General features: G+C 35.3%; 1 protein-coding gene across 1 annotated transcript; it reads left to right on the forward strand.

The window, feature by feature from the left end:
* Nucleotides 1–7,749: 7,749 nt before the first annotated feature.
* LOC146886460 (uncharacterized) lies at nt 7,750–8,628 on the forward strand. The gene is made up of 2 exons (XM_085673458.1): nt 7,750–7,946; nt 8,031–8,628. Exons 1-2 carry the CDS (start codon nt 7,750–7,752, stop codon nt 8,626–8,628), a joined length of 795 nt encoding a protein of 264 aa, XP_085529584.1.
* The last annotated feature ends 17,266 nt before the right edge of the window (nt 8,629–25,894 follow it).

Consider the following 25,894-nt stretch of genomic DNA (forward strand, 5'->3'; position numbering starts at 1 on the left):
TAGATGAATAGTGAGATCCATAAATTATTAACATTTTCGACAAATTTAAGGTTTAATGTGATATATTAATTTCTGTATGACTAAATAAATAAATAGTAGTTAAATGATAGTAAATATTAATGGGACACGTGATAATGGTAGAAAAGAATGATAAACGTTGTAAAGTTTCCTTGTAGAAGAATGATATTGAGACATCCATTTTTGTTGCTTGTTTGCTCCAAACACATTGGTGAGTTGCTTGTGAAGTTCAAATATCTTCTTCTCCACAAGGCATTGTGATTTTGATCCAAAATAAATAAGAGTGCACTCTTTCACACTTCATTGGCTAAAACCTCATATTATGGCAGCCACTTTGACATTCCATTGTGCTCTTATTCTCAAGCACCCATCAATAACATTAATTCCGTGCATGAATTATGTGTGTCAACGTTTTTTGACTCGAAACAATGGATATGGCTAAATTAGTAGTTCCACCATATATAAATACTGTGCAAACTGGTAGAAATTATTGTCACCCTTTTACTATAAATGTTCTTCTGCTTCATTCTCGTCAAATGCTCAATAATAAGTTCACAAGACTAGGTTTACCAAACATTTTCAAGATTTTGGACAATGTTTATCTACTTCCAAAGCTTCTGTAACCATACATAATTGTATTAGGCTTAATTATTAATTTGTTCTCTATATTTCAGTTTTTAAAAAAGAAAATCAATTGAGTCTTTGTTTTTGTAAAAAAGACTTAATGTGTAACCATTTCCATTAAATTTGCATTAACGATGTTTGGAAATGTCACGTGTTAAAATCTAGATTTGTTACATGTTAAAATTTGGATTATCTTCTATTTGAAAGTGTCACATGTTAAAATAAATGGAGTTTCAAGATAGAAGATGATTCAGATTTTGATACATTATAAGATCTAGATTTTGACACGTGACACTTTTAAATAATATTAACTCCAACTTAATAGAAAGAGTCACATTGAATCTTTTTACAAATATAAAGGTTCAAATGAGTTGAAAACAAATATATAACGAAACAAATCAAAAACCTAAATGTAGATACCAAATTACTAATTAAGTCTTATCTTAATTTATAAGTATTAAGATTTTAAGTGTGAGTTTGACCCCACATTAAGTGTAAATTAGTCTGAAGAACAATATATAACAAAGAAAATTCACATCAATATTGTTTTAAAGTTTTAGATCGGAGATAATATCTTAACTCTTTTATATATAAATAATGTTTGTATAGTTCATTAATGTCTAATTTATCAAATATTTTTCTCAAATGAAAAACCTAAGATTGTGAGTATGTATTCTTACAAGGTAGGGGTCAGAACACATTAAAAATGGGGAAGTGGCTAAAGTCAGCGACAGTTGTGAAGTGGGAATGAAACATTATTGGTGAGTTGTGTGATGAAATTCCTTGTTGAATGATTGTGAAGGAGAAGACGAGAAAAAAAAAAAAAAGTTAAGACTTTTGTAACATGATGCATTGTGGAAGTTGTGGAAGTTTACTTGCATCTGAGAAAAGTGAATGAAGAAAAAGAAAAGTACATGACAGTGAGACATATATCTTGTTGTTAATGGGGTACATGTACCTAACCTATCAAAACACACAAAAATGGTAATGTGACTTGTGACAATTGAGATTTAGTTCATTAAGTAACCAAATAGAAAGCCTCACGTTTTTAGCCCCTACCTGCTCGTCAACATCAGCTTTTCGATATTTAATATTTTATCAATTAAACACCTTTTTCTTTCAACAAAATCAATACATAAATTAATTAAATGCCCCACCTGGTGGACAACCCTTACTTTAAAATTCTGACTAAAATATCAAAAAATAACACCAACCCATATTCATCAATGTATAACAATTGCTAACCACTAAAAAGGTTGTGTATAATATAAACATTCAAATTTTATATGTATTCAATATATTTTTTTTATAACTTTTAATATTTTATGTATCGGTTTATGTGATTTAATTATTAAAAAATATACTATGACTCTATTTGTTGATTTTCATCATTTATTTTCTGACGTGATTTAATGTGGATTATTAATTAATGTACTACTATCTTTTTTTTTAAAGAATTAATGACACATACTAAATCACACCAAATAAAAGATGAGAGGAAAAAAAAAAAGCGAGTCAATGTTATTTTTTCTTTAATTATTAACCTAGTAGTTTAACCAGTGATTCAACAATGTAATATCTTCAAATTTAATAACCGATTGGACTTTTAAAATTATTGACTTTCTTGTTTAGAAAATGATTCAACAAATCCTTACAATTTCAATAACCTATTCGGTTTTTGAAAATCTGATAAATAAAAGTGAGTGAAATTTTCAAAATTTGATTATGTTGTTCCAACTGATTTCTCTTAATTTGGAGCTACTCAATCTTTAATGGCTGCGTATGGATGTTTCTTTCTCTTTCCACATTTGTCAACCAGATCTTGTGGAATTGGATTATCCACTATATTTTGCATAACGTAGTAGCAGAGTTGTTTTCAAAATATATCACAAATGGAGGATCATGTCCTTTTATAAATATGTAATACATTTCTATCGCTGCAAAAAGAATGAGTTAAGAAGTCTATTAAAAAACTGGGAAATATCAATTCAAATTAATTTTGTGATACGTAATCAATTCTTATTGGTATTTTTATAAAAAAGAAGTTCGGATTCATATTATGTAAACATGAGTTAATATCATAGACAAAATGTGTTTTTGAACCATCAAATAAGTTCCTTAAAAGAGTATTACTATCATTTCTTTTAATCACATATATTATGTCTCTTAACTTATTATTATTTAGTGTATTGTGTTTGAGGTATAGTTGTCAAAATGAGTTGGAACCTGCGAGCTAACCCGGTTCACCACGGGTTTGGGTCAGGTTGGTTTGAAAATTTTTCATAAATTTCAATACGGGTTGATTTTTTACCCGGCTCATGTAGAACCCGGCTCGGCTCACCCTGGTTGAACCCGTGGTGAGCCGGATTGACTCACCAACCCGCAAATAAAGGGTCACACAAATATTTTTTGTTAAGTTGGGCTTTGTATTTGGGCCAACGCATAGATAATTTGTATTTTTTGTGATTTTAGTTTGTATTTGGATTATATTGAAGTTTATTAAGATTTTAATTAAAATTATAATTTAGTTCTGACTGAAAAAAAACTAAGAAACTTGTATTTTTTTTTTAATTAAACGAGCCCGTGAGCCAACCCGTTTAACCCACCAACCCATGTTGGACCGGGCCGGGTTCGAATTTTTTTGGCTCGTTAATAAGTGAGCCAGGTTGAGTTAATTCACTAAGTAATCAACCTGTGGTGGGTCAAGTCGGGTCGGACTGGGATGACCCGTTTTGACAACTCTAGTATGAGGTTTGAATGTTCAACAATGGATTGTCTTAATTAAAGGTAAATATATTTAATCTTCATGATTATATTTCTTCACAAATTTTATTTTGTCCATCAATGGGATCTTAAAAAAAGATTTTGATGTAGTGAAAATAGATATATAAAAATTTTGAAAATATAAAATATAAAAGATCTTTTAAACTTAAAAATATTAATTTATATATATTATTTATATAATTGAACAAGTCCAAATTCTCCTAAGAACTAAAAAAGTTATACCACTACTCCTCACATGTCCAAATAAAGTAAATATCATGGTTTTGTATTTAATTCGTTTTGGTCCTATAATTGTTTTTTTATTGAATTGAGTCTCTAATTTTTTTTTAAAAGAATTCAATTAAGTACTTATTTTTATATACATATAACAAAAGAGTCAATATAACTATATTATTAAATTGGCCTTAGCATTAAATAGAAGTGTCATATATCAAAATTTGGATTTGTCACGTGTCAAAATTTAGATCATATTTTACTTTGAAAATGTCACTGTCAAGGTTAGAGACGCTAAGATGGCTTGGATTTTGACCCATAGTAAATTTAAATTTTGACACGTAATAGATTTAAATTTTAACATGTGACACTTTCAAATAGTGTTAACGTCAATTTAACGAAAAATACCATATTGAGTCCTTTTATAAAAACTAGAACTCAATTGAATGCAAAATAAGTATAAAAACCAAAAGAAATCAAATGTCTAAATATATGAATCAAATTACTAATTAAACCTAAATATCATAGAGATGCTTTTAAGTCAAACACTAACTCAAAACTTATTAGACCCAAAACTCACTACCTTCACCTCAATTTTATTTTCCTTTTTCTTATATAAAAATAATTAAATTATAATATATATATATATATATATATATATATATATATATAAATAAGTAAATGCAAATTTTACCTTATAAATAATTTTGAAAAATTCAATCAAATTTAAAATATATCTTCAAAGATGATATATATTAAAATTTATGCTAATAAAATTTATTAACCTATCATTTCACATTTTATCATATCCCTTTCAATTTTGCATATTTAAGTTCGATCTAAATATAAAAAAGTATGCTAGGAATTCGGTTATGAATTATCAAATTATTACCATAAATCATTGTTGACAAAAAAAATATAAATAAAATTATTTTATATTCTTATATTTTTTTGTAAAAAAATTCTTTTCTAGACAAGACTCTCATAAAAAATGTAAAAGTTAGACTAATTTTTATATGGCTAAATTATTGTTTTAGTCCTCTAATTTGTTAGCTATTTTCAAAAATGGTCCTTCAATTATTTAGTGTCTCAATTTAATCCTCAAGTTTTCAAAAGTTACCCAATTTAGTCATCAAAGTTAACAGCGTTAAAATCAGTAACGAAACAGTGACATGGCTCTTTAACTCTGTCTCACTTGGAATTACGTGGCACATAACAATGCACTTATGTGGAAGATGAATTGGTTGAAATCGAATTAGGGTTATTGAGGGTGGAATTGGGATCAGGTGCAAAAACAATTCTCGAGGCATTGCGTTCGTTGGTGTGATTAATTGGGAGCAGCACGCATTTCATTCGTGTGGTTGTCGTCTGTAATCGAACTCGTTAAGCATTCCAGGTGAGTTTTGCTTCGAATTTTATAGCTTTGCGTTTTAGGGTTTTATGGATGTTATGTTTAATTACTGAAATTGGGGGGTTTTGGGTATAGGGTTTTGATTCGAACGCTTGAGCGTCGTTTTCAGTTTAATATTTGTTTAGTTTTTTCGATGCTTATGTGTTGTCCCACCATTTTCACATTCGTGTGTAGTTTGTGGTCCCCCTTTAATGGGGTTAGTGTATCTTGTCGGTTTGTCGGTGATATTGGTTGTAATAAAAGTATATTGTTGTGGGTATGTGGTCATTTCATAGGTTTACAACCAGTACTCACCATATTTGATGGAAGATAACAAGTTTGAAGTGGTTATTCACCATGGAAGACATTTCGTGAATGAGGGGGAATTAAGTATGTTGATGGCCAAAGAAGTTAGTTGTCGTGTGATCAAGACAAATGGTCTTACTTCGAGGTGCTATCTATATTGAGAGAAATGGGTTATATTAATGTGAATGACCTTTGCTATTCAGTAGGATGTTGTCTAGTGTTGGAGGAAAGGTTGCAGCATTTCGTTGATGATGTTGGTGCACTGCATATGGTCCAAATTGCGAAGCAACATGGTGAAGTCAATATGTATGTCATTCACTCAATTTGTGTAGTAGAGGAGGTATATATGTTGGAATATTATCAAGCTGAGGATAATGGTGAAGAAAATACTTGTGTAGAGAATGAAACTGAGGTTGAAGTTGAAGAGGAGTTAGGAAATGAGGTTGAGGTGGAGAGTGAGGCAAATGTGTGAAGAAATGAGGTTAAGGTGCAGGGTGAGGCAGAAGAGTTAGAACAGGTGCAGTATAATGGTGCAGAACAGGTCCTGCTCGAAAGTGGTTAGGTTGAGGTGCATTGTGAGACAAAAGAGTTAGAACAGGTGCAGTGTAATGTTGCAGAACAGGTCTAGCCCGAAAGTGGTGAGGTTGAGGTGCAGTGTGAGGCAAAACAGTTAGTAAATGAGGCTCATGTGCACTATGAGGCAGAAGTGTTAGAACAGGTGCAGTTTAATGGTGCAGAACAGGTCTAACCTGAAACTGTTGAGGTTGAGGTTGAGGTTGAGGTTCAGAATGTGGGTGAATCACAAGTACAGCCTGATGCATAGAATGAGGTGGGTAAAGACCAAAATGTTGAAGAGGTTCAGATTGAGGATGGTTACTCCATTGATTCCATAATGAAGAAAGTGGTGGTTTATTTGATGTGGATATAGATTGTGACCCTGGGATGGGTGGGTCAGGTTGGACTTCCTCTGGAAAGAGGAAAAAATTAATGAGACTGAGAATAATGTACAAATCAACAAACATGCCAAGGGAATTTCTGATTATGAATGGGAATATGATGAATTGTTGAGTTTGGTAGGCATTGATTCTAATAGTGATGAGGAAGACACATGTGGAAAGTTTCCCACATTTTCTATGCCCAAAAGTATGGCTGACTATGAATGGGAAGTTGGGACATATTTCGTAAGTAAAGAAGAATTTATAGAAGCCATTAGAACATAAGGGTTGCAAAACGAGAGGAACTTGAAAATTGTTAAGAATGACAAAAAAAGAGTAAAGGTGGCATGTTTGGGTTCAAAAGGAAAATGTGGTTGGATTGCATATTGTGCATATGTACCTATTATGCAAACTTGGCAATTAAAAAAGATAGTTGATAAACATTCCTGTTGTAGAGAGTTTAACAATAGGCTAATGAATGCAAAGTGGTTAAGTGGAAGAATAGAAAACATAGTGAGAGAAAATCTTACTGTGAAAGTCATGCACATTCGTGAAAAAGGCTTAAGAAAGTGGAACATTTCTATATCTCGCGCAATGTCTTTTCGAGCAAGATCAATGGCTACAAACAAGATTGATGGCTCCTTTACAGAGCAATGCAAACGTATATATGATTATGCTCATGAGCTACGTAGATCAAACCCGAGTTCAACAATAAAAATAAAGTTTAAAGATCATGATGGTGCAAAGATATTCCAAAGATTTTATGTTTGTTTAAAAGCATGCAAGGACAGCTTTGTATCATGTAGGTCTATGATAGGATTAGATGGATGTTTCTTAAAGGGGAGGTTTGGTGGTGAGTTATTGACAGTTGTGGCACGAGATGCAAATGATCAGATGTTGCCATTAGCATACGCAGTTGTGGAGGTAGAAAATAAGGACACGTGGTCTTGGTTCTTAAACCTTTTAACTGATGATCTTGGTGGGGTTGAATGTTATGCCTCATGCACCTTTGTATCAGACTAGCAAAAGGTAAACTTTTTTATTAGGTTCTTTGAAATGTGTGTAATTTAGTTAACTTTTTACAACAACATTTAATATAATTTTTTTGTTAGTGTCTCCTGTCAGCTTTGAATGAACTCATTCCAAAAGTTGATCAAAGGTTTTGTATGCACCACCTGTATGAGAATTTCAAGAAGAAATTTTCAGGGAAAATTTGGAAACGCTTAATGTGGAGGGCTGCTTACTGAACATATCCACGAGCATGGGAAAAGGTTATGTTAGAGATTAAAGAAGTTAACGAGGATGCATTCAAACATTTAATAGTTATTCCTCCAAGGCAAGTTCCTCCACTTATTCCTTAGCTTTTTATATATTGTAATAGCTATTAATATCAATATGCTTATATGCTGCAAAGTGAATAGGTATTGGTCAAGATCAAGGTTCAATACCAATGTCAAGTGTGATACACTAGTTAACAACATGTCAGAGGCCTTCAACAGCGTGTTTGTGGATGCAAGGAGTAAGCCAATAATTACCATGCTTGAAGACATAAGGTTATACATGATGAATAGATCAAGTAATATGTTGAAGGTAAGTTCCTTTGAAGGTTCAATATGCCCTAGGATTCGTGACAGACTAGATAAAGAGTTGCAGTTAACAAAATATTGGGTTCCTAGGTACTGCTCACCCTTCATTGTATTGTTTTATATATTCAATTTGTGACTGGTTTAATAATTTGTGTCCTTTTTTAATGAATATAGTTGGTCAGCGGGCAAGCTTTTTGAGGTCAGACATGTATCTACTATTGGTGAAAAGTTTGTGATGAATGTGGATAGCATGGAATGCACCTACAGGAAATGGGGTATTACTGGCATCCCATGCTCGCACTCCATGGCTACAATGAAATTCTTAAATATGAATGTAGATCAATATGTAGCACACTGGTTTACCAAGTCCTCATATGAAGAAATATATTTCTCAATAATATATCATGTAAACGGCCAACATGTGTGGGAGATCATTCCCTTCCCTGATGTGCTGCCTCCACTAAAGCGTATATTGTCTGGAAGACCTAAAAAGAAAAGAAGACTACAAGCATCTGAGATGAAGAAAGATGACACCCAGGTTAAAAGATGGGGGATAAGGAAGAAATGTGCAATATGTAAGCAACTTGGACACAATAGAACCACTTGCCCACAAGCTCCACCATCTCCACAATCATCAGTTACTTCTGATCAAGCCCAAAATCAGCCACATGAACAACTTGTGCCTCCAACCCAGGCACCAACTTTTGATGAAGGGCAAAATCTGTCAACTCAACAATTTGTACCTCCAACCCATCCGTCAACTTCTAATTAATCTGTGTCTCCAACCCAACAATCCAATTCTGATGTAGGTTCAAATGTGCCAACAATCTTGATTTGTGCACAAGCTTCAACTTCAACTGAACCAAGGACTACCCAAGAGTCAATTCCACTAGTGCTAGCACATCCCACTACAACACCAATTCCACCATTACGTCCCCCATCACATGGCAGACCCAATATAAGGCCAAAACTTCAACATAGGTGGGGTCGTGTTTGGAAACCATGAAAATCTGATTTTTTTGTATTTTGTTAGTGGACAAGAGATAATCTGAATCTGAAAATTCTGATGTATTTGGTTTATATAGAACTTATTGTGGTTGTATTTTTGGATTGATGTAGTATTTTAGAGCAAAACTTATTGTGGTATTCTGATGTTCTATTTTGTAGTATTTTGGGAGCAAAACTTATTATGGTTGATATAAATATATATCACAAGTTTTCTTGTTTAGTTACAATCCTTTTCTGTGTGATTCATGTGCATTATGTAATAGCCAAAATCATATAAATGAACTAGCTTATATAAAAAAAAGCAAATACATAGTTCACTAATTTTGGAACTTTATATATCATATGAAAACCAAATACAACTTTGGTGCAGTATACCAGATCACACCGTACTAGAATAGAACATACTACAAACAACCCCTTCACAACAATTTAGGGGCTTTTGATCACTACTGAAACTAAGAATACTTTGACTACAACAAGAACACAAACAATTTCTATTAACCTCTTTACCCATTTCTCATACAACTTTTTACTTTTCTCTAAACTAACAATCTTCCTCCTCTTTCTGATGATAACACCATCTATGTCATCAAACAATACTTTAATTATTTATTAACAATTTTTTACTTTTCAATCTTTTATTAATGACCTTCAATGATGATTCAGTTTGGAGTGACTTTTAAAAATTTGGATTATTTAAACAAACTTCATACTCTATCTAAAAGAAAAAAAAAACTCTTTCACACTTAAGCATCATTCTCCTTCCCTTAGTGTTTTTAAAGTACAAATCAAGAAGATTTGGAAAATATATATTTAGATTTAGCACTCTTTTTCTAGTACTCAATATGATTTTGTTGGTTTTATAAAGATCACCCTTCCTCTTAACTCCATTAAAGTGTAATATTAGACACTCATTGAGTATGTTTAGCCAAACTATTGTAAGCCCATGTATACTTCACTCTCCACAAAGTTGTTGATATAATGCACTCGTTGAGGTTTGGTGATAATCTTTCGGTCCCAATTTGGTTTATTCAATTTTGGCTCTCCTTTATCGCTTAGAAGAAGATTTGACCTTCAAATAAGAAAATTTTCTCCTACCTTCTTTGACGTGCAACACTTCACTACTACCCTTAAGAGTCAAACCACTCAAGCTTTTTTTTAAAGAAAACTATTTGAAAATTATGTTGGATTATAAACCGATGAGTCTATTGAGAGACATAATTTATTGGAGAGACATAACAATAATGAGTTATTAAGCTCGGACATGCCACATAAATGGTGTGTCTCCATGTTTGACACGTACCCGACATTGACATACGTATCACACTCGTACAACACGTATCAATGAAGTGTTCAATTAGAAAGACATTTTTTTGTCTCTGACATGGCTCCAACACAATTTTAATAAAGCTAAGTATAATGATTTTCTAAAAATCCATAAATTTCTGTTATGATTATAGAAATAAAGAACAAATTTTAATATCACTTCATTTTACCTTTTGGATAATAGATAGATGGATTAGATTCATTTTTATATTGGATGATAATATGTTTAGATTATTATATTTGTATGACCTTGTTTATGGATGATTTTGAGTATATAAATATTGGTTGGCAAATTAAATAATTCATAATTATGTAATATATATACTCGTGTCCATGTGTCCTACATTTTGAAGACTACATGTGTCGAAGTGTTCATGTATGTGTCGTGTCTAATGTCCGTGTCAATATTAGTGCTACATAGTTGATTAGACTTGAATTCAATCCACATAAATTATTGACACCACTTCCAACATATAACCTTAAGGAAATAGGTTTATGGGTTTTGTACGAGAGGCTAAGGATGAATAGACTTCAACCTAAGTATAGGACACAACGAGATGACCTCAGTCGTCCATGTTGGCAATAATTTCCTAACAAATATAATAATGGATAACTAATAGAGGATTAAGAAGACTAATCATAGATAAGGAAACCCTAAGACAAGAAACACTTGTGAATTATATGCCCATAAAATACAAAAGTCCATCTAGTTATTATAATACCCATTATTCACAGCTATGACATCTATTTAATTATTACAACATTTATTGTTTGGGACGTATTGCTAACTTCAGCATCAAGATCATAACTTGTAGAAGTACTTAGACACACACATATGAAGACACCTTGGTCTAAAAGGAGGTGAACGTACAAGGCAGTGGACACGTAAAGAGTACAAGTATATCTTGGTCCTATGTGAACAAGTTTTGATTCTTATATTATGCTCAACTTTCTTATTTCTACCTAATATGAGACTTAATCTCACACTTAAATTCTCAACATAAAGATTCCATGAAGACTTAACTCTATTCTCAAACCCTACCATTTAAGATATAACATGATTTAACATTTGTTTGTAGATTACTTCTCATTTGTTTATGTATATTTTAGAAATTAAATCATGAGAAAATACTTTAATTATTAAAATAGTTGAATTACAGGAAAAGTTTTTCACGTTTTTGTATTATTATGGGAATAATAGTGTAACTGTAGGGAGCTCAGGTTTGAGTGAACTAGTATAAAAATCTTGTGCTCCAATCTTTCCTCTAACTCTTTTCTCTTGGATTATAAATTAAAATTTAAAGAATTTTGATTTAAACCATCTTTTCATATTCTTGAGTGTTTTGGTGGCATCTGCAGCATTGAGCATGTTTGTATAATCAATTAGAACCTATCTTGATTGATCTTTTACATTGTTCTTGCTCTAAATCGTAAATCTGCATTGTTGTATTTTTCCTAGTATTTTAGTCGACTGTTTTTCTAATTCAATCGATTGGTTATACCAGTACAATATCTATCTAGTAAAATCAATCGACTAACTTTGTTTTTGATCGGTTGAAAGTATATTGTCCATAGGTTTTTGCATCCAAACTTGGTGATCAAATTGATTCAATTTAAAACAGTTTTAAACCTTCAGAAGACATCCTATTTTTAACTAGCCAATTCAACCCCCCCCCCCCCCCCCGTCTTAGCATTTCAACCATTTGAAAACTTACAATATTCTATGAAACTACTCATGAAGTTTGAGAAGATCTTCAAAATCGTTTCTCTCAAAGTCATGCACCATGGATTTTTCAGATTGAGAGAGACATTGCTTGCTTGACTTAAGATCAAATGACAGTCACAACCTATTACATGAAGTTAAAGAAATTATGGGATGAGTTAGGCTCCTATAGTAATACAACCTATAGTTGTGGAGCAGACAATAAAAGGTGCAAATTCATGCAGTTTCTTATAGGGTTCAATGACTCTTATAGTGTTATTCGTGGTCAGCTTCTCTTAATGAATTCATTGTCTGATGTTACATAGGCTAATTCTCCCATCATTCAAGAAGAAAAACAACGACATTTGGACACCACACGTGACACAATAGAAGCTTCAACCATGGTTGTTCAAAAGAATGAACCAAAAGCCCTTGCTGTTCGCCACAAACAAGATCCTCCTTCTCATTTTAATTCATCTAATCAAAATTCGTTGCATTATTCTCATTGTGATAGAGATCACCATACAAAAGAAACATGTTGGAAGCTACACGGTTATCCTCCTAAACACCCAAGGCATGGAGTCACCCAGAATGCTTTTTCTGAGCCCAATGGGAATTGTCAATTTTCATCAAATAATGTCACCTCGAATCTAGTGATGCAACAGTTGCAGTCCACAATGAATGGAATAACTAAACTACAACTTCAATAAATGTTGTCTATTATGCAGGGTAATGCATCATCTTCGTAAGCTAATCCTAAGGTCAATAACACCAATGTTCCTTCAGGTTTGTCACCACCCAAACTTATAATTGATAGTGAGGTCACTGATCACATTATTTCTTCACCAACCTTGCTTGTCAATAGTAAAGAAAACAATTATTTACCACCAGCTGTTATGTCAAATGGTAATCAGGCCCTTATTATCTTTATTGGAACTTTACCTTTAAGTCTAATTGTTTCTTTAACAAATGTGCTTGGGGTACCATCTTGCAAAGTAGTTTTCATGTTAGTAAGTTGGGTCACAAGAGATTTAAATTGTTTAGTAACTTTTTTTTCCTTTTGGGTGTATTTTACAAGAATTGATGACAAGGATGACAATTGGTTTGGGTAAACAACAAGGTAGACTCTATTACTTGGTTGCAATGACATCAAATAAGTCAAACACTCCCATTCCATCACTCGCAGCCCATGTCACCAACTCGTCTCCTCCTTCAAACACTTCTACTACTTTGTGGCATCGACGACTAGGACATCCATCTCCATACGGATTATATTTCATGGCTAAAACTTTTTTAAACTTCTCTTTAAAGTCAAATAAAATTTGTGATGTTTGTTCTCTTGCAAAACAGACACACCTTCCTTTTCCAAATAGCTCAATTTCTTCCATTAAACCTTTTGAATTACTTCATTGTGATATTTGGGGACCAAATAAAGTTCCTTCTCTTTCAGGTGCATGGTATTCTTTTACTGTTGTGGATGATTTTTCTCACTTCACTTAGATTTTTTTCATGCATCATAAAAGTGAAACCCAACATCTCCTTACTAATTTCTTCTCTTTTTGTCAAAATCCATTTTAATACCAATATAGCCAATATTGGGATTAACAATGGGAAGGAATTTTTTTTATGCAAGATTTTTTTACACAACAAGGAACAATTTACCAACATTCTTGCACTTACACACCATAACAAAATGGAGTTGTCGAGTGTAAGCATAGAATACCCTTGAGTCAGGACGCACTCTTCATTTTCAAGCTCATCTTCCCTTAAACTTTTGGGCAGAATGTGTTTCAACTACTGTTCATATTATTAATAGGTTGCCTATGTCTCTTCTATCATGTCAAACACCTTTTGAGTGCCTATATGGTAAACTCCCTTCTTATTCACACATTCGAGTTTTTGGATGTCTTGCTTATGCTACTAATGTTCATGTTTCTCATAAGTTTGCTCCTCGTGACCAAAAATGTGCTTTTCTTGGTTATCCTCTTCGTCAAAAGGCTTACAAGTTATATGATCTTGAAACTCATCAAGTCTTCACTAGTTGTGATGTTGTCTTCCATGAGGATATTTTTCTGTATGAATCCATTGACACTTATTTCACCACCGTAGACCATGTCATACCTAATGTTGCTCCAGATAATTCTCCGTCTACGGCTCTTTCATACACTCCACCACCTACAGAAAATACAATTGTGCCTTCCATTAATTCCCCACCTATGGTTCCCTTGCGTCGTTCTCAACGATCTCATGGTCCTCTCGCAACTTTACCAGATTATATTTGAAATCAGATAGTGTCCCCTGGCCTTTGTCATCCTTCTCATCTTTTCTAAATAAAGGTACACGATATCCTCTCTACAATTTTATCTCTTATGATCGTTATACCCCTCAACATCGGTCCTTTATTGCTACTATTACTAATGATGTTGAACCTACATGTTATGAACAAGTTGTTTCTCACACTCATTGTCAAGAGGCAATGCAATTTGAATTGGCTACTTTGGAAGCCAATAATACTTGGTTTATTACAACTCTTCCTCCTAGAAAGAAGGCTATTGGTTGTTATTGGGTCCATAAAATCAAGCACAAATCTGATGGTTCTTTTGAATAGTATAAGGCATGTCTTGTTGCAAAGGGATATACACAACTAGAAGGTATTGATTATCATGAAACTTTTTCACCTACTGCTAAAATGGTCATAGTCCGTTGTTTATTAGCTTTGGTTGCTGCTCAACATTGGTCTCTTAATCAACTTGATGTCCATAATTATTTTCTTCATGGTGATCTTTCCGAAGAAATCTATATGTCCCTTCCTCCAAGTTTTCAGCGACAGGGGGAGAATTTTGTGTGTCGCCTCAACAAGTTGTTGTATCGATTAAAACAAGCTTCTCGTCAATGGTTTGCCAAATTTTCTCCAACTATTTAGGTTGTTGGTTTTATTCAATCTAAAGCAGATTACTCATTGTTTACATGTACAAAAGGCAAGTCATTTACAATTTTGTTGATTTATGTCGATGATATTCTCATAATTGGTAATGACACTATTGCAATATCTAGTCTTAAACAATTCGTACACAATCATTTTCTGATAAAAAAGATTTGGGTGATCTTAAGTTTTTCCTGGGTATTGTGGTCTCTCTTTCTAAAACGTTATTTTCATATCACAAAGAAAATACACTTTGAAAATTATCAAAGATTGTAGGTATCTTGGAGTTAAGCTTTTGGATTTTTCCATGGAACAAAATACAAAACTTTCCGATGAAGGGAAATTATTAAAGGACCCGTCAATGTATAGGCGAGTTATTGGTCGCTTAATTTATTTGACAATTACTCGTCCTGATATCACCTATGCAATACACATACTAAGCATATTGATGCACGCTCCATGCAAGCCTCATATCAAAGTTGCAATGTGTGTGCTACGATGTTTAAAGAATAATTCAGGTCAAGGTCTATTTTTTCCTTCATAAAATGATTTATCTTTGCGCGCTTTTTGTGATTCAGATTAGGGAGGTTTCCCTGTGTCCCAAAAATCAACTACAGGTTAGTGTGTTTTTTTGGGATTCTCCCTCATCTCTTGGCGAACAAAGAGGCAGTAGACAGCTTCTCTATCCTAAGTAGAAGTTGAATATAAAGCATTGATGGGTACTTGTTGTGAGTTGACTTGGTTACGATCATTGTTGAAAGATTTACGGATATTGCATCATAAACCATCATTGTTGTATTGTGACAATAAAGTCGCCTTACACATTGTGGCTATCTCAGTATTTCATGAAAGAACTAGACACATAGAGATGGATTGTCACTTCATTTGTGATAAGATTCAAGATGGTTCATTTGCAATAAAATATGTACCTTTCGCTGATCAACTTGCTGATGTATTCACTAAACCACTGAAAAAAAAAGTTTTCTCTACCATAAAGCGCAAGTTGAAAGTTCTTGATATTCACTCTCCAACTTGAGGGAGAGTGTTAGAATTTAAATCATGAGAAAATATTTTAATTATTAAAATAGCTGAATTAGAAGAATAGTATTGCAAGCCTTTATATTATTACAAGAATAATAGTATAACTGTAGGGATTATATATATTAATTATAAATACTCTCTTATATATTTCAGTTATTTCTTTCAATCAAATACAACACAAAATTCCTTCTTTTATTGATTTCATTTCGTTTACATGGTTAAAAGCTAAGTATAACTTAAATTTGTATGTGTTTTTTTTTCTTTAGCAATTTTTTTTAAGTTATATTATATTATATTATATATATATATATATATATATATATATATATATATATATATATATAAGTATATATAAACGCTGAAGGAATTGCGCATAGCTTCAACAATTGATTTTATTTTTATTTCCATTAAAGATTTTAATATTTTTATATATTATTATTATTATTATTATTTTTTGAGACCATGTTTATTGATAAGGTTCAATCACAACAATCATTCAACGTCTTTTTCTACCATTCCAACTTTTTATTAAAGGTAAAACCTTCTAGATATTTTTTTCATTTATTTTATCTTTCTTCTATCATATGTTTGAAGAAATTTTGAAGGCACGAAATGAGAACTACAATATGAAAATTCCAAAATGTTGAAATACTGAAATTTCATATGCTTATTTGGGTTGGACATATATTGGTATTATATGCAAATTAAGAACTAATAGAAACCTTTTACATACGGTACACAGATGACATCCTATATAAAAAATAAGAAATATATTTAAACAAATTTTTACCATTAAAAGAAACGATGACTTGCACAACCTCCTCTTCTATGAACCAAAACTTATGACTCACAAAACTTTCCACATCATTCTCTTCTATTACTCACCCAAACTCTAAAAAACCTTCTCTTCTTTCTACCGAAACATCACAACACCTGTAGCACAATCACAAAACCTTCTCTTCTCTAAACCCAAATAGATGAGTGACAAAACTTTTTACAATCTTATCTTCTACTACTTTTCCAAACTCTCAAAACCCTTCTCTTTTGTCAATCGAAACAGATGATCACAACATATATTGCACAAAATTTCCTCTTTTTTGTTCTTATTTTTGTATTGTTCTTCTTTCATTTGTTCTTTGACATTTGGAGTTGTACACAAGTTTCAATTGTATAATTTTGTTCTAACTATTTTCCTCTATTTGCATGAACTGAATCAACTTCTTATTTTTTTTATTGTTTAACCCTTTATACATGATCATGTTGTCTGAAGAATTAATTTTTATGCAAAAAGGAACTCTTGATGTTTAATTTTTTATTTTATAAAAATAAAGTTTGGATTTTTCGGTTCATGCATTCCACTAATTAATGACGGGAGGGATAGCCAATGACGACGGAACTTATGTTGGGACATAGGCGCCATGACTCCCAAAAACTTTTTATATATAAAAATTAATATATAAATAAAATATTTTTCTTAAATTTTAATATATTTTATATATTTTTATACATTTATCATTACAAAAAGTCTCTCAACAACTAATTTTAGTGACGGAAGATCGTTAATCACAATAGTGAACAATTTAGATAGTAATTTACAAAGTAAAAAATTGTTGGTTATCAAAATAATCATTATTATAAATAAAACAGATTATAATTAGTCTCCAAAATTTAGATATCAAGGTTTTGGCTACCAAAAAAATTAGTTTATAAATTGATCACTAAATATTAGCTACCAAGGTTTTGGCTACCAAAGAAATTATTTTCAAAATTAGTCTCTAATTATTTAGTGACCAATCTAGAGACCAATTATAATTTTTTATTCATAATAATGATTATTTTAGTAATCGATAATTTTTTATTTTGTAAATTGGTATTTAAATTGATCACTATAGTGGCTATTACTAAAATTTATTATTATTTAAGAGTTTTCTTATAGTGTATGTAAATATTTTGGCACCCCTCAAAATATTTGTTGAAGATTCGTCACTTATGATAGCTTCATCCGAAAACGATTGTAGTGATGGTTCAAAATGACTACGATGAATAAAAGAAATTACATGTCCTTAACATTTATTTTAAAACTGCAAACTGCTTAATTAAAAGGAAAAAAAAAACAAAATTCACCACATCCTCTCGTCACATCCACCTAAAATACTTAAACATAGTAATCACAACCAAGATTTGGTTTTTCGCCACCTTTTACCCCACCACTGTTAGGAATCCAAGTGTGAGTCTAAGTCCCACATTGGCTAGAAATGAGAAAGTGGAGCACTATATAAAGATAAAGACCCATAAACCCATTGTCTTAAGGTTTTGGGTTGAGAGTGGTGTCAATTCTTGATGTTCTTGGGCTCAAGTCTCATTGGTGTTTGTTCTTCCTAGTGAAACCCCCTATGTAAACCTAACAAGTGGTATCAGAGCTGATGGTTAAAACCGACTCAGATGAGCACAGTATGGTCCTAGTATCGAAAGTCTTCCTGGCAAGGATTCCAGGTAAGCGTGTCCCGTTAAGAAGAATGGCGGTACAGAAAAAGGCAGAAAAAGAGTACTCGTGGTTGAGAATGCTTCCGTTGGAGAGGAAGTAAAAGAGTTCAGTACTCAAACCAATCCTTTTCAACTGCTTCACACAGGCAAAGAGAACCCTTTTTCACTACTTCACACAAGCAAAAGAGTCATCACTAGGTCTCTAGGTACGAAAAACCTCACACAACACTTAACTCCTCCAAGAGTCTTCAAGCAAGTCAAACACTCCCAACATGCAACACATCAGAGTTACAGATTATCAACACATGAAAAGGAGTGCAGCAGAGATGCAGTCAACCATGGCCTCTACGAGCTATTTTTTGTGTTATTGAATTTTTGTATACTTGTGTTCAAAATCTTTGTTAATGTTACTCTTCTTCTTCATGTTATTCGTCTTCCTCAACTTTTTTTTTCTCTTTTATCTGGATAACCCATTATCCATCCGGATGTAACCATACTCGAATGACCCAAATCCAACTAATCTGAATCATTAAACAGTCGGATGTAGTTTTAAAATTTTCAATTCGAATTGGATCGTATTGGAATTATTGGACCCGAATCGACCCTTGCTCACCCCTGATAAATTGCACACCAAACCTTGATATGCTCTACACATCAAAATCTTTCTATTAATACACAAATATTTTATTTTATTATAATTTTAATATATAATTACATAATTATTTTAAACTCTTCGTCCAGATCATGTTTTTATGATTTTTAAGTGAAATATCATTTCTTAAACATCATTTAAATATATCTTTTTGAATTTTATTTAACTTTTTAGTGGTCTGATTTTTTTATAAATTATATTTGTTTTCAATATCATTTAAGTTAATTATTTTTTTTATATTTAACATAGTTTTCTTAACTCATAAGATATTTGGACTCTATCAGGTTAAAACAGTACGAATTGCATCTCCGCAAAAAGTAATCAGTAAAATGTATACTGACTTCATACTTATTATTACCGATATTTTCTTCTTTTCAGTAAACAAATCTTGTTTTTGTTTTAGGGTAACATCTGATCTTCAATGTCATTTCTTTTATCGTTATGAAACCACAAATTATAACATTTCTAACACTTTCATAGAACCACCATGCTTTTCACTCGAGTATTTGCAGTTTTGCCAAATCGATGTTACTACGAATGTTTACTAGGTCAATTATTGTTATATTTAGAATTTATCAGGACCTAAAAAGGTAAAAATTGCAACGCTGCACAAAGAGAGTTTATGTGTATGTGTAATCATAAAAAATAATTGTTTTAGGGTTTATTTTTCACCATTACTATTTAAAAAAAAAAATCAATTTCTTTCTCCATTTGTTAAAAATATGATGTTTTGGTTTCATGTGTTTTATTCACCATTACCACTTATAGCCATTTGTTGATCTTAGCTGTTATTAATTTTGTGGCTACAAAACCCCAAACACTAACCTTTCTAACACTTTCATAGCACCACCATAATGACTTTTTACCTAAGTATTTGTAGCTTTTCCTAATTGGTGTTACTACAAATGCTTAAGTGATAGGTCAACGTTTGCCATATTTAGACTTTATCAATACCCAAAAAGGTGAAAACTGCATCTCTATACAAAGAGAGTGTATATGTATGTGTAATTATACAATATATCATTTTAGGATTCATTTTCACCATTAAAGTTTTAAAAAAATCAATTTCTTTCTCCTTTTTTCTAAAACATGATGTTTTAGGTTCTAGGGTTTTATTCAGTTTTACTGTTTTTAATCATTTTTAAATTTCTTCCTAATTTTTTGTAACATCTGATTTTAATTATCATTACTTTTATAGCTACGAAACCATAAACGAAACCATAAACGGGAACCTTTCTGACACTTTCATAGCACCACCATAAAATATATATATATATATATATATATATATATATATATATATATATATATATATATATATATATATGTTTGTGTGCGCGTGTGTGTCATATTTACACATGTCTTAATTTATTTATTGATTTATTATTCATTTATTTATATTTATTTCTTTATACATGTTTAATTCATTTGTTCTCTTCTTCAATTTCATATACGATTATTGCGAGTTCAATATGTCTCTTGTGTCAAATCCAAAAGAAAATCCACAACATAACCCAAGTTATTCCAGAGAGGAAGAACTAGTGTAACGTCCCATTTAATTTATAAACGCAATTAAAGGAAACGCCACACATAAGGTAGTATAACCACGCAGTCCTGGGGTTTCCAACATCACCCCTACAAAACTAGGCACACCACGATGCCAACAAAAGCAGGATAGCTGTTTAACTAAAAGTTTACAATCTAATGACCACGAGTACAGGGGCCATAGCCCTAAAGAAACATGACAGAAAAAAGTATAAGGTACAGCCCAGATGACTAGGTAGCGGAATCGCCGTTCCCTTGTTGACCATGAGAACCTCGCCCATCTGCTCCCATCAACCAAGTTGATGATCATTGCAAGGAAGAACAGCCACATACAACACAACCATGCAACAAAACGGGTAAGCTAGAGCCAACACATATTCATCATACAGTTAAAGATATTTTCATCATCTCATATCCATATAACAACCAAACATGTTATCACTCTTCATTCAATACACTACGACTCGACTCATCCGGATACGTATAACTTAGTCGGATTCAGCGGATGCTTGCACTTGTGGTGGATACCTCTGCTCGAACCTGAGCTACTCATCCCTGAGCTATGTGTTTCAAATGTTACGATGAATCAAATCTCCCTCACCACAAGGTTAGCCCTTAATGAATTTCGGGCCTCCTGCTACTCTCACCACAGGAGTCAGTCCGCTCTAAGTGAGACTAACTGGCCCCTTAGAGTGTCAGGATACAGTCCTTACCTTGAATCCTTACTTGGTTAAACAGATGGGGCACCACCATGGACACCCACTAACAGGGGCTATGGGATTACGTCCCGACCACTGAAGCGTAACCCCGGAAGTCTCACCTAGAGACCCCAAGGATTTACACGCTGACACGGACCAACATTCATAAAACAGCAGTAGGAGAGCATCAAAGATCATGTTTGCAATTCCATACCCTTCCCTGAGATTTATTCCTCATACACATTACATTTCGAATCCATACCTCTGATCATCACCACCCCATGAATCTAGGGCCTCATCTCATATTAAACACGTGCCCCTTTAGTTCCAAACCACTCATTCATTTCACATGCCAATATCATACCCAACCCGTCATACGCAATTTATGAATCATGCCAAACATACCTCATATTCCATTATATACATATCACTCATCATACAATCATACTCAACCAAAACAGATCATTCAGGAACAAACAGACATCCAATCGCAGCACTGTCTCGCCCAGCACCTCGCTCAGGCTGAGGGGTCTCGCTCAAGCGAGCCACCCCCTCCGCCTAGGCGAGGGCACAAGAATAAGAGCATGAGCAATGCGGGATCTCGCTTAAGCGAGATCCCTCTCGCCTGAGCGAGTTGCTTGCTCGCTCAAAAGTCACCGCGGGTCGCCTGGGCGACCATTCGTGGAAAAAGGCTTAGGCGAGCCTCTGTTAATCTCGCCTGGGCGAGTTTATCAGTGTCCGCCACTGTTTTCACCTGCAACAGACGCAAAGACATACCACAAGCAACAATCCCACCGTATCATACATCCAAATCAACAGGTAAACGCAAAAGAGAATCACCAAGCACACAAAACAGCATACTCGCACTAAACGAACGGAGGATTCTAACTTCCCGTACCTGGAATAAGCTAGCAAACGACCCAACACTCCCTCGACACCGAACGCACGAGCACAACAGCTCAAGGAGCGAATGGAAGAAATGGAGTAGGAGACAACTTCGAACTAGCTCGACAACGGCAAGTGCCTAACCCTAGCAGAACGTACTTTTGGCGCACTAAGGAAGGTGATGGCTACGATTCTGAAAGAGTGAAAGTGAGTGTGGGATTAGGGCAACATAGTAGGATCTTATATGCTGGGCCAGCCCCTAGGCCCACTTACAAGGGCAGCCCACTAACTTTAGGGCAGAAATAAAAAGGGGCCTTACATTCTCCCCAACAAGAAAATTTTCGACCTCGAAAATAAAGACTCACCAAACAAACAGATGTGGATGTGATTTTCTCATGTTCTCCTCTAACTCCCACGTCGAGTCACCCGTCCTCCGATCCCAGATAACTTTAACAAGGCTAACGGTCTTCCCACGCCGTTCCTCAACCTTGCTATCCTCAAGAGCTATAGGTGGTACTTCCACTGTGAGGTCCTCCCTGATCTGTATATCCTCAACCTCCAACACGTGGACCGGATCAAATACATACTTCCTCAGTTGTGAGACATGAAACACTGGATGTAGGTTTGCCAACTGCGGGGGTAAAGCTATCTCATAAGCTACTGGCCCAATCCTCCTCGTGATCTGATACGGGCCAAGGAACTTGGGCGAAAGCTTCCTTGAGCGGAGAGCCCTTCCCACGCCCGTGGTTCGGGTCACCCTCAAGAATACATGACCTCCTGTCGTAAACTCCAAAGGTCTCCTCCTACGATCAGCATAGGCCTTCTGCCTACTCTGAGAAGCCAGCATCCTATCTCTCACCATCCTCACCTTCTCGGTGGTCTGCTCCAACAACTCTGGTCCAACTAATACTGCCTCCTCATCCTGATACCAGCAGAGAGGAGTCTTACACCTCCTGCCATAAAGAGCCTCGTATGGCGCCATGCCAATGCTCGCATGAAAACTGTTGTTGTAGGTGAACTCAATCAAAGGCAATACTTCATCCCAAGCTCCCAGGTGGTCCAATATGCATGTCCTCAACAAGTCTTCTAATGACTGGATCGTCCTCTCAGACTGACCATCGGTCTGAGGGTGGTAAGCTGAACTCATGGTGAGCTTGCTACCCATAGCACTCTGTAACGTCTGCCAAAACCGGGACGTGAACCGTGGGTCTCTGTCGGAAACTATGCTCGAGGGCACCCCATGAAGTCTTACTATCTCTAATGTACAGCTGAGCCAACTTGGCCATGGACATCCTCAAGTTCATCGCCAAGAAATGAGCACTCTTGGTCAACCGATCCACTATCACCCAGATGGTGTCATGTCCCCTGAAAGTCCGTGGAAGATGAGTCACAAAGTCCATGGAGATGCAGTCTCATTTCCACACCGGTACCTCCAACGACTGTAGAACGCCACCGGGTATCTGATGCTCCACCTTCGCCTTCTGACACGTCAGACCGGCGGATACAAACTGAGCCACATCCTTCTTCATCCCCTGCCACCAGAAAGTTTCCTTGAGGTCCTGGTACATCTTAGTCATGCCAGGATGCAAGCTAAGACGACTCTTGTGTCCTTCCTCAAGGATCAACTTTCTCACCTCAGCATCATCAGGTATACATACTCTGCCTTGAAACCTCAGTATGCCATCATCACTCACGGCAAAGTCTCTGGCTTCCTCTGATCCAAGTTGTTCCCTAACTCTGTTCAGACTAGCATCCAACAATTGCCTCTCTCTGATCGAGCCCAAGAAGTCACTAGATATAGTAAGAGTACTACACCTAATGGACTCGGACCCCAACTCCACCTGTATCCTCATGTCTCTGAACTTCTCTAGTAGCTCTACCTCTTTCATCATGAGATGTGTCGTATGTACCGTCTTTCTGCTCAGAGCATCTGCCACCACATTTGCCTTCCCCGGATGATATAGAAGTTCGAAGTCATAGTCCTTCAGGAATTCCATCCACCTCCTCTACCTCATGTTCAACTCCTTCTGATCAAACAAGTACTTTAAACTTTTGTGGTCGCTGAACACCCGAAACTGAGCACCATACAAATAGTGCCTCCAGATCTTCAAGGCAAAAACTATAGCCGCCAATTCCAAGTCATGAGTGGGATAGTTACGCTCATGTATCTTAAGCTGCCTCGAAGCATACGCCACCGCCTTCTTTTCTTGCATCAAAACACAACCAAGTCCAAGATGAGACGCGTCGTAGTAGACTTCAAACTGTTTCCCCACATCCGGAATTACCAATATAGGAGCACTCGTCAATCTCCTCTTTAACTCTTGAAAGCTCTCCTCACACTTGTCCGTCCAAATGAAGGGTTGGTCTTTCCGGGTAAGCAAAGTCAGAGGCGCCACTATCTTGTAGAATTCCTCTATGAATCTCCTATAGTAGCCCGCTAACCCCACAAAGCTCCTGATCTCTGTGGCTGATTTAGGACTTTCCCACTTTACTACTGCCTCGACCTTTGTCGGGTCCACTGCAATCCCCTGGGCTGATATCACATGTCCTAAGAACTGAACTTCATCCATCCAGAACTCGCACTTGGATAACTTGGCATACAGCTGTTTCTCTCTCAAAACACCAAGCACCAACCTCAGGTGTTCTGCATGCTCCTCCTGAGTCCTGGAGTAGATAAGGATGTCGTCTATGAAGACCACTACAAACTTATCTAGGAAGGGTCGAAAGATCCTGTTCATGTAGTCCATGAACACTGTCGGGGCGTTGGTCACACCGAACGGCATAACCACATATTCATAGTGGCCATACCTCGACCTGAAGGCTGTCTTCTGTACATCATCAGCCTTTACCAAAATCTGATGATAACCCGATCGCAGATCTATCTTCGAGAACACTGATGACCCATGCAACTGATCCATCAAGTCATCAATTCTCGGGAGCGGATACTTATTCTTGATCGTCATCTTGTTCAGCTGCCTGTAGTCCACACATAGACGCGAACTCCCGTCCTTCTTCTTTACCAACAACACTGGTGCTCCCCAAGGCGAAGTACTGGGCCGTATGAACTGTTTCTCCATTAGATCTTCTATTTGTTTCTTGAGCTCTACCAACTCTGCCGGAGCCATGCGATACGGGGCCATGGACACCGGGCCCGTCCCTGGTATTAGATCTATAGAGAACTCCACTTCTCTACTGGGAGGTAATCCTGGAACCTCCTCCGGGAATACATCCCCAAAATCCTGGACGACTGGTATCACAGACGTCAGCTCTCCTCTCTCCACCTCCATATGTGTGAAGATCATGTAGCACTGCGCACCGTCCTGTAGTTCCCTCATAACACCTTGGGAGGACACCAACTCATGCTCCTCTGAGTCGGGAAACAACAACTTCTTCTCCCGACAATCTATTAGAATGCGATTGGCAGAGAGCCAATCCATCCCTAAGATCACCTCCAACTCCTGTAGAGGTAGGCAGATTAAGTTCACCCTGTACCTGCGCCCCTCTATCTCCACTGGAAGCCTAGCACACAAGGACGACGTCCTGACCAAATCCGACGCCGGAGTAGACACCGCAAGCTCACACTGCAGCTCGCGCACCGGCAAACCCAACCGTTCCACACAAGCAAAAGACACAAAAGAGTGTGTCGCTCCAGAATCATACAACACACAACACCTCATCCCAGAAATCACACAATAACCCATAACAAGGTTACCTGAACCTGCAGCCTCAGCTCCGGTCATGGCATAGACTCTGCCCGTCGCCTGAGGCCTGTTG

The sequence above is a fragment of the Vigna unguiculata genome, chromosome 5 (assembly GCF_037176805.1).
Source record: "Vigna unguiculata cultivar grain cowpea cultivar isolate G323 ecotype 2 chromosome 5, ASM3717680v1, whole genome shotgun sequence".
NCBI lineage: Eukaryota > Viridiplantae > Streptophyta > Magnoliopsida > Fabales > Fabaceae > Vigna > Vigna unguiculata.